Genomic DNA, 10,499 nt, shown 5'->3' with positions numbered 1-10,499 from the left:
CATAGTGCATGTGGTACAATTTAACCCTGCGACTATTAACTCAGTAAAACCTAAGAAACCATTCTAATTCATACTATTTTACGTAATTAAAGATAGAACAAAGGAATTCCAAACACTCTTTAACTCTTGAAAATGTATCCACACACCATAAACAAGATACGGACAAAACTATCTACGTTCTTGAATATTTTTTTGCAAAACACGCACCGTTTCAAAAAGCAAACAGCTTCAAAACCATTACTTTCATCTTTAAAATTTTCAAATATAAGTACAAAATCGATATAAATAAAAAAAAAATACACAGCAGAACATTACAAGAACATATGGCTCTTTACAGCTTGATATCTGTTACACGGATCTCACTCCAAAACTCATAGAAACAAACTGAAAATTCCCAAGGTTTATCAAACTGACGAGGTTGCCAAGAATGAAAGCAATGTGAATGCATCACCATTATAAGCCGTAACCAATTAACTATAAAAACAGATGACTAGAATCCCAACCACAGCCCAAATGCTCAATGACAAGGAGATATGAGAGAACAACATACGCAATTGGCAACTGAAATAAGTACCAATTACCCTCCAGAGTGGGAGACTGGAGTAGTCTCAAAGTGACCATCCTTAAATATATGAACAAACTGTTGTGGCAATGAATGTTCCCCCTGCAAGAGCAGAAAAAGATAAGCCATGTGCTAGAAGCTGGTGCATGAATAAGATAATAACATTACCAAAAATGCACTCCACTTCCTGGTAGAAATAAAGATGGACATGTTTGTTTGGCCATTTAAAGCATGGAGAAGGGTGATCAAGGATGTAAGGAATCAAAGAGAATATTCCAGTTAGATGTACTATAGGATACCTCTCTCAACAAAATCCATTAAGTAGTCAAAAACAAGATATTAGAATGTAATACAAAACAAGAAACATACCCAATCACCATCTGGTTCAGAACCAGGAACCAACACATTGATCTCACTTGACTTCGCAGTTGTTATTGACACCCCAAGAGAATCTTTGCTAAGATATAATTGGCAGCCTGCTGTATTGTCAACTGAAATTGTTGGAGCTGATCCCTGCAGAGCATAAATAAATATAAATAAGAAAATGCATGCATTAACATCTTTAGAATATACTTACCCTTAAACTAATTCTCAACATAATATAAGGCCACCAGACCAACCCTTGTGAGTAATGATAATTTAAGAAAAAAACACCAAAGGCCCAAATTCAATCATTAGTTTAGGGAAAGATAAATAGATACCTGACATTGCACCTCCACCCCATTGCAGTTTACAATCTCAAAAGCAGCCACAACATCCTGTATTTACACAACAAAGAGAATTGATGAGCATACATTCCACATCGCAACAGATTGTTTCCTTTACAAATGATATCTTACTTACCTTAAATACAACCCCCATCTTAGTACATTTGTCTACAGTGATGTTATTTACTTTACCTGCACAATGAGAAATGATAATAAACTAAATTATGGCTTCTTATAAAAGATAGAAACTAGATAAACTTTGTGAAATACACAAATTACCTTGAACCTGCAAAACAGAGTCTTTGCATCCAAAAATATATACAGATTGCTTTGCATCACAGTCATCAATCACTAAGTTTTTCTTTCCAATTTGATTCTCAACAACCCACCTGCAAAATAAAATAAATAACCATTTTAAAACATCGCAAGCTGGCATTATCCCGATACAAGTTAAATCGCGTAGAGGTAATAATACTCACTTACGACCCATTTGAAGTTCTAGCTTTGGAGGACCTGCCTTAGAAAATGAAGGTGAACTGGTACGAGTTTCTTTTTCCCCAGAACCAACAACGCCAGTTCTATCTGCACGATTCTTCGTCTTCATATCATCTGTAACCTTTCTCAAACCTTGAAACAAATAGCAATCAGGCCAATATATTATTAAAGAAGACTTAATAAATAAAAGGCGAAAAAACATAACAAAAACGAAAATTACCAGAAGTCACAGGCTTCCCAGAATTAATTTCTTGGAAGACGGCAGACATCCCTTGCTTGTAAGCTGTTGATGATGATGCCTGAGAAGATTCAGATGTGAAGAGAGACACTGGCGGAGGAGGTGGAGGGGCAGGAGCACTGGGTCTAGGAGCAGCAGTGACTGCTTTTCCAGTGGAACTCCAAACTGGACCCAAAGGATAATTACTCTTGACATAGTCCCTCAAACCAGGAAAATAGAGCTCCTTCAGGGCTTTGGCCCATTCTACATGGTTTGGGTCTTTGCTTTTGTACTCTACAAGAATCTGAATTAAAAATGCCAAGTGTTAACGTCTAGTCACAGAAGTATATGTCAATGATGAAGCACTATACATGAAATATATCATATGTCAGAAATGCTCAAAGTGCTTCTGAATTTTCCTTGAGATAGGATCTTTTTAATTCATTAAATCTCTAAAGCATAACAAAAAAAGATAGTAGATGTGCAGTTTCAGATAGGTGAAACAACTTGGTAAAGAACCAATCAAGTCTGTGATAACCCACACAATATGTTTCACATATGTGAGAACTGGAATGGCCAATTAGCAGCTGCAGCAGGGAGTTGGCCAATTAGCAGGATCTTAGTCCCAAGTGCAACATAGAGGTACCTGGAGTTTTTTTGGCATATATTTCTGTTAGCATCGTGATTTCTGTGCTGGTGATTAGTTTGATTTGGGGTTAATTGTAATTTTTTGTTTTGATGGAATAAAAGAAGAGCAAAAGTTGACTAGGAAATATCCAAAATTTTCCTTAGGTTTAGAGCTGGTGCTCTATTGGAGAGCAAACAGATCTCTCCGACATCTGTTACTGTAGGGTGTAAATTCTGACAAACTTTACTACATTCAATACAATTTAATTGTAACTTTACTACAAACTTTACTACATTCAATACAATTTAAGATCCATCCTAGGATCTTATCAGTGTGAAAGATATTACGTTGTTAATTTGGATAATTGTAACAAAACTTGCTTTTGAAGGAAAAGAAACTTATATGAAGGAAACATTCACGATTTAGATGGCTCTTCAAATGGAACAAAAGAAAATTATAATTTTGAGTAGCCTAACATTGGTGTTTTTGATGATATTCTACTGTAGATATTACAGTTTGTACTTGGATAATTGTTACTACAGATGGTGCTTTGCTTCGAAGAAGAAGAAACCTCTATGAAGGAAAAATTATCATTTCAAGTAATCTTAAACTTTGATTGTCTTTTAATAGTTGAATACAGAATCATTTTATCTGTGTGACATAGCCTTCACTTTTGTCTAAAATCTCCTAACTAATAAAAAAACGAATTGTGGTATTAGCATGCTGTAAGGAAAATAAAAGGCATGCAACTAATGATGTTGAGAGAGTAAACATCAAAAGAACTATACCAATATACATCAAATCAACCTAAATTTTCAACATTTGGCTTTCTTTCGTGGTGACTTAGAATGAAGTACGAACATTAAACTCATAGTAACTTCTATCATGAAAGATAATATGGCATATTACGCAGAAATTTTGTGAGTACCTTGTTGTTGTAAAATTCAGCCATCTGCCAACTCTCTTCGACATGTGCTGTAGGCATGCTCATTCCTTCAGAAATGGAATGAATTAGAATAATCTTTATGAAAAAAAAAAGGACTCATCTTTTCTACTTTTATCTTCTTTTAAGATACAATAGCTCTTATAAACTTTTTGCATATTACTTACCACATTCTTTTCCTGTGTATGCAATCCAAGCTAAAGCAGAGAGACTATCAACAGCAGCCTTCAAGTGGTTAAAAAAATCAGATCGCCTCCCTTCTGTCAATTTATTTGCTTGCGAGATTACTTCATTCAATGGTTTGAGAAATTCAGCTAATCCTGCAAGGTCTGGTTTCTGCATAAAGCAAACAAAAACCATTTTAGACAACAACAATCCGTTTTCAGGGAAGAGCACCAAAACCAGATGTATCCTAGTAGAAAATTGACAATGAAACCCTCCCTTATTTTATTTGAATTTCCATCTTCAATATCACTAAGCCATTGCTGCCAATTTTTTTCTCAACACAAGTAGTATCAACCAATTATTCATGAAGAAACAGACGTACACAGTTAATTTGAAGATGATCATTACCCTTAAAAATGTATAATCAAGAAACAGCAAAACATAAAAAATAAAAACCTCACGTGATGAACTAGAACAGAACACAAATATAAAGTTTATTTTTGGGACTAATGTTGACGTTACAGATTTTTCTATTACAACAAGGGGTAACTAAACACGGAGCCAATAATTGCTTGCTCAACAAAGTCAATAATATCCATATATACAATGTAGCAAATCCACCTCAATCGCCAATCAGCTTAGAGGAAAATAGACCCATATATCAGATGTTTCCAGATCCAAGCACAAACAACCTATGTTATAGTAGAGTACAAATAAAAAGTCACTTGATTTGAAATGGCTATGCTCAGAATCGATCATAAATCTATCGACCAGGCATTGTTTACAGCTCAATATCAAAAACATATAATAACAACAACGCCATTTCTAAAAGTTAAAAAAAATGATCCAATTTCGTGGCAACATTATGTCGGAATACCGAATCTGATCATCAAAACTAGTAAAAAGAAATCCCAATCTAGATCGAAAACATCTCATTTTATAAGCTGAAATTGTGATTGGAAAGAAAAAAGAAGCTTCACCAACCTGAGTTTGCTTGACCTTGACAAGCAGCTCCCTAAGAACAGTAAAAGCTTCTTGGAGAATCTTGGTAACGTCAAGGACCTGGCCCCCAATCTTCTCCGCAGCAGCCGAAACCCTAGCCAAGTACTGACCCAACAGGTCGTCGAAAGCCAAAATCGAGGGATCAAGCGGGGCTACGTCACCAATCTCCGGCAAGCTCCTGGCAGTGAACCCAGTCGACAGCGCCTCTAAGCGGGCCACCGCCGATTCCAATCTCAGTACCAGCTTCTCCTCCATAGCACCCGAACCCCAGTCTATGTGTGTCTCTCAGATCTGTCTGCTGTGACTTGTAATTATATGCTTCGTCTCTTTTCGTTTTTTTTTTTTTTTTTAATTTTATAACTTTTGCAATGCCGAAAGTCGAAAAGGAGAATTTAATTTGGCGGGGGTGAGTAGTGTGTATGTATGAGTCTAATGTAATAAGCTTTGGGCGGGTGTTTTGGATGGTGATGTTTAGAAGACACGTGGCGAAAGGTGAAAGAATCTTGGCTGGTCTTGCGCTGTGGCTGTGGAACATCTGTACAAACAGACCGGATTCACTGGGGTGGATCGCATCAGATTTATCGTACGACCCAAGCCAAGCCTCCATATTTTCTATTTTCTATTGCCTTCTCAAGTGTGCCTCATGGATAATTTATTCACTATTCTTATCTATATTGAGTGCATCAAATTTAATTAACAATATATATAAAGATAATAAATCAATGATTTTTATCAACATCTCAACCACCTAAAATAGTTTCTTTCTAGAAATAAAATATAGTAAGATACTTGAGTAAAATTTTGTCTTTTTTTTCATTTAGGATAATCACATCAGTATAGTTGTGTACTTGCCTTAACTATAATTATATTAGGATTGTTTATTGGTCGTGTTAATGGAGATATTTTATGTGTTCAATCTCAAAGTTGAGTTAGTATTTTCTAGCCTGTAACCAGTGACCAACATTTTGAGCAGGTTACCCAATCCACCTCTGCTTTTTTTTTTTTTGCCCCTAAATATAAATTTTCAATTAAATTATTTCAGTTTTCAAATTCAATTCAATTTATAATTTGGAGATATTAAAAAGTAATTATAACACTTAGAAATAATTTAAAAAGAAAAGAGATATTTCTTTTATAAATTAGTTTAGATTTATTATATAAGAAAATTTGCGGTGAAAATCATTTAGTATTAAAAATTGTACTTAAGTTACTAAGTAGTTTTTTTTGCGGCAATAGTCAATAAGTAGGTTGAAATGTTGCACTTAAATCATTAAATAGATTTTTTTGTGGAAAAAGTTAGTAAGAATTTGAAATATTACATTTAAGTCACTAAGTAGATTTTTAGTTGCAAAAGTCATATTTTATATTAATTTTATCTCATATTTAATTAATTAATAAAAAATGAAAATATATAATACTAATTGTTGATGCGGTTCTTCGCCAACAGGTAATTAAGAAAATAAGAGGAAGGGATTAGTGCTTAACGATGAACCGAAATAGATGAATGATCTTCTTATGACTGGTGACACGAAATACGTTTTTTTAGGTGGTTCAAAGGTTAAAATCATTCTACTCCACCAGTCAATATTATTGCTATATGCCTGGTATTCTTTTACAGGGTATGTCCTTATACAATAGAATCCAACCCTTTGCAACTCCCAGGGTCTCCATATTTATAGGAGAGGGCACCTGGGGGTTGGTAAGGGGGGTCATCGCGTGACCTCCTTATCTATCATATCACTTCTGTGACATTCATGATTAATTCCTAAAACCTGACACATGAAGTGTGGTCTAATCAATAGGTAAGGGGGATAATGGGCCGCACGGCCCAACCCAGTCATGGGTGCCTGAATACGCACGTTCATGCTGGGTGTCCGAGAAGTCAGGGATATCAAACACGTGATGTCTGATATATGCATGTTTACCTTGCGTGGTTGACTTTGCAAAAGGTCATAGCTTCCAACTCTAGCTCGTGGCACGAGCTGGATGCCTCCTCGACCTGCGGCCTTCATAGATCTGACTCGGTCCTTGAGTAGTCTTGGTGAACCTTTTGGATACCCGAGCTAACGAGGTAGGACCTAACGACAGCAGCTCCGGTCACGGGGGATCCACGTGGCTGAGATATAATTAGGCCATATCTCAGCTCGCTAATAGCCCGTTGGAAAATCAGGGCGCACATTTGCCCCCCAAGCCCCTGCTCATGGTACACGACGTCGTGTAGGGCCACAGTAAGGGCTTTTAGGCTTCCCCATGAACTCTTCATATTCCACATTTTATGCAGGCGCCAAATACGTGGAACATCGTGGTTGGTGATGGTACGTCTTCCGAGAACCGCATTAAATGGCCTAGCCTACACTCAGCCGTCGCTTCGCCTTTCGAGTGGAGAACCTTGGATCCCACATCAGGGCAATCCAACGGCCCTCCTCACGTGGCCCTTCACGTATATAAAAGGGGTGACCACCTTACGCATGGGCCACCCGGTCATTCAAAAATTTTCTGAACCTTCCACTTTCTTCTCTCTTCTTCATCTTCAAAAGAAAAACCCTTTTCTTTCCGGCCGCCATTCCCAGCACTCAAGAAGTTCAGGTGTAAGGGCTCCCTGAAGCTTTGGAATCAACTACTCCGACGAAGCCCCAACCCAGACGATCCCTTCATCCTTTTCTTAACCAGAATACTCCGTAAGTCCCCTGACTGTGCATGTTTTGAAATTATTTTTCACTATAGCCTAGGTAAATATTTACTGTAGCCGCATGCAAGGTTTTGTTGGTTTTTTGTGGGCATGAAGGGTGAAAGCCTTTTAGGTTAGGGTATCGCTTGTAGTAGAAAACCATTTAGGGACACGGTTTACAGGATGCATTTTCTGGGTAGGATTTTCGGTATGGTTGTTTAAAATATCCAGTATTTTTGGGTGCAAAACTGGGTAGCTTAGGGGACACGCCTCACAGACGGTTTTGCATCTCTTGCCTACTGAAACTTTCCCTCCAAGGCAAATTTTCACCCTGACCCTCCTGACACACGAATCCCGAGCAATCGGGGATCTGTTGGGAGCATAGGCGCATGTTCATAAAACCGCGTGGTCTCACTCTCCACGAACTGAGATTACCTCAGCTCGTGCAAAGGAAACTCCTTTTTTTGATTCTCCCTTATTCCTAGGTCGCCTTTTCTAAAAATTTCTTCTTTTGTTCGCTAGGCGACCAGATGGAACCCAAGAAGAGCGCTTCTAAGAGGATCGCAGACAGTTCGTCTTCCCAACAATCCAAGGGAAAAGAAGTGATGACACACTCCCCCATTCCTGTCTTCGGGCCAGCCGTGGAGCGGGAGCTCGAGGTGGCACCCGACGCTTTCTTCGAGGCCGAGAGGATCGTCTCGAAGATCACCGACCAGGGGAAAGTGAATAAGATATTCCTTTCCCACAACATCGAACTGGGGAGGGGCGCCCTGATCGCCCGACCTCCCCTAGAAGGTGAGCGGAGCTGCGTGCCGCTCGACGAGGAATTCGTGGCCTGGAGTGACGAACACTTCAAAGCTGGGGATTTCCTCCCGCTGGATCATTACTTCGTCGACTTCCTCAACTATGTGAGGTTGGCCCCTTTCCAGCTCCCCCCCAACTCCTATCGTTTGTTGGCGGGGCTGAGATATATGTTCTTGAAGCAGGAGTGGGAGGTCCTCACTCCGGCAGATATCCTATACTTTTTCTGCCTCAAGGCCAACCCGGAGCAGCGGGGGCGAGGCGACGGGTTCTACTACTTGACCCGGTTTCAAAATACAACTGCGGTCATCGAGCTGCCCAGCCACCCCAACGACTTTAAAGACCAGTTCTTTATGTCCAAGGGGTTTCGCAACTGCGACCTGCACTACTTCAACCGTCCTCATAAGTACCTTTCATCTTTAGCTCGTAAGTTAAATATCGGTTGGCTCTCCCCCTTATCCGTTTCTAACTTAGATTAATTCTGCAGCCATTTTCGCGAGGACAGACAAATCTGTGATCCTCGGGAGCCAATACGAGACACTGGCGGGCTTGCCCCCCAGTGAAAAGGACTATCGCCAGATCGTGACAGACGAGACGATGCTGGCATGCAAGCTGATCTCTCCAGGCCAGACTCTGAACCTGAGGAGGCCCCGGGTGCCTCCCCCAGCTCGCAAGATGAGGCCTATCCCCAAGGAGGAGGCCGCGGGGGATGAGGATGAGGAGGATGAGGAGGACGAGGAGGACGAGGTGCTCCTCGTGAGGAGGAAGCGGGCACTGGATGAAGCCCAAAGAACGGACGAGGAGAGGATCCGGTTCGGAGCAGCTGCAGGTCCCTCCGGCCAAGGTAACCCATATATGTTTAGGAACTTAGATAGGGCCACTGCAGAGCCCCCGGCTAGCTAGGTTCAATCCCAAACAGCTCGTCCAATGCCATCGAAGTGACCCAGACTTTGATGTAACCCTGCTCCATTGCGTCGACCGGCTCGTGTTGGATTACGAAAGTAGCCGGCCTAGGGGTACCATAGTTGTAGACAACACCCTAGCCTTTAGGTCGGTCCTATTCGAGGAGTATGGGACCAACCTTCGGTCATGGCCATCACTCCGAGAGGGTGTCGTAGCTCCGGGTCTTAGGCAATACGTAGAAGAGTCTAGTCCTGAGCCAGCCTCGGATCCAGAACCCGCGCCAGCTTGAGAAGTAATTGTCTTAGATTCCCCCGCAGAAGCTCCAGGGCCGATGGTCGTGACCATAGATTCCTCTTCTAGCTCGGGGGGTAGGATTCCTTTTAGTATATATATATACTTGAGTCTCGCTTTTTTTTCCTTTGTTTTTGTTTTTTGCATGACTGCTTACTGATATATTGATGTTGTCTTTGTTTTGCCAGAGGAGATGTCTCAACCCGGGGGAAAAGATCTACGAGCTATGTTCACCGGAGGGAACTCCTTAGCTGGGGCCTCTGGGCCCAAAATGAAGAAGCTCCGGGTGGCGAAGAAAGCCGCTGGGACCCCAACCAAGTCCCCTGCAAAGGGGAAAGAGCAGACCCCAGCTGCCCAGGCCAAGGAAACTGCACCTCTTGCTGTAGTAGGGAACATGCCCCCACCCCCTTCGCGAGCTCCAGCCTTTGTCCGGGACACAGGGGCGGAGCTCGAGGCCTCGGCAACCGCAGCCCCCGAGGTGCGTATCCCGGTGGACCCCCAGGCCCTGGAGAAGATTCCAAACGTCTTTTGGGGGACGGTGTATGAGACGGCGAGCTACGCCATCGACCACTTCTACCGCTTCACTGAGAGAGAGTTGCGGGCCATTGAAACAATGAGCCTGGTGAGCGTAATGGAATCTTCATTGGGCATGGCCCTAACGGTAAGCTGATTTTACCCTTTTATGATTTTTGATTATCATGCCTTGCCCTGTTTTTCCTCTCTTTTTTTTCTAAGGCAGTTGCCTCTCTGTTTTTGCAGAGCGTCTTGGATCTTCACCGGAGCATAGCCAGGTCCAGGGCCCAGCTCGAGGATATGAGGGGCGAGCATCAAGTGGTTTTGGCCGCCCATCAAACTTCCTTGCAGACGGCCCAACAGAAGGAAAAAGAAGCCAAGGATGCTCTGGCGGCCGTTCAGGCCGAGCTGGAAGAAGCCCGTCCCAAGCTTCAAGAGGCCGAGGCTACCAAAGCTGCCCTTGCTGCCGCGCTGGTCGAGCTAGACTCTGCGAAGGCTGGGGCCGGGGAGGCCAAGGACGCCTTGGAAATGGAGAAGGCAGCTTCCAGCACCGCCATGGAGGACATGCTCTGGCACTGCTGGGCCTATAACTCGGACGGTGACT

At 41.7% G+C, this 10,499-nt stretch overlaps 1 protein-coding gene across 1 annotated transcript; it reads right to left on the bottom strand.

The window, feature by feature from the left end:
• Window positions 1-209: 209 nt before the first annotated feature.
• On the bottom strand, window positions 210-5,115 carry LOC133798785 (cyclase-associated protein 1). Its single transcript, XM_062237255.1, has 10 exons — window positions 4,702-5,115; window positions 3,720-3,888; window positions 3,538-3,602; window positions 1,985-2,285; window positions 1,749-1,896; window positions 1,549-1,658; window positions 1,406-1,461; window positions 1,264-1,320; window positions 932-1,075; window positions 210-664 (listed from the first exon to the last, which is right to left on the bottom strand). The coding sequence occupies exons 1-10, from the start codon at window positions 4,972-4,974 to the stop codon at window positions 578-580; spliced, it is 1,410 nt and encodes a 469-aa protein (XP_062093239.1). The 5' UTR covers window positions 4,975-5,115; the 3' UTR covers window positions 210-577.
• Window positions 5,116-10,499: the final 5,384 nt, after the last annotated feature.

Source organism: Humulus lupulus, chromosome 1, assembly GCF_963169125.1.
Source record: "Humulus lupulus chromosome 1, drHumLupu1.1, whole genome shotgun sequence".
NCBI classification, from domain to species: Eukaryota; Viridiplantae; Streptophyta; class Magnoliopsida; order Rosales; family Cannabaceae; genus Humulus; species Humulus lupulus.
The sequence above is the reverse complement of the archived record's forward strand: the minus strand, read 5'-3'. Positions and strand labels throughout refer to the sequence as shown.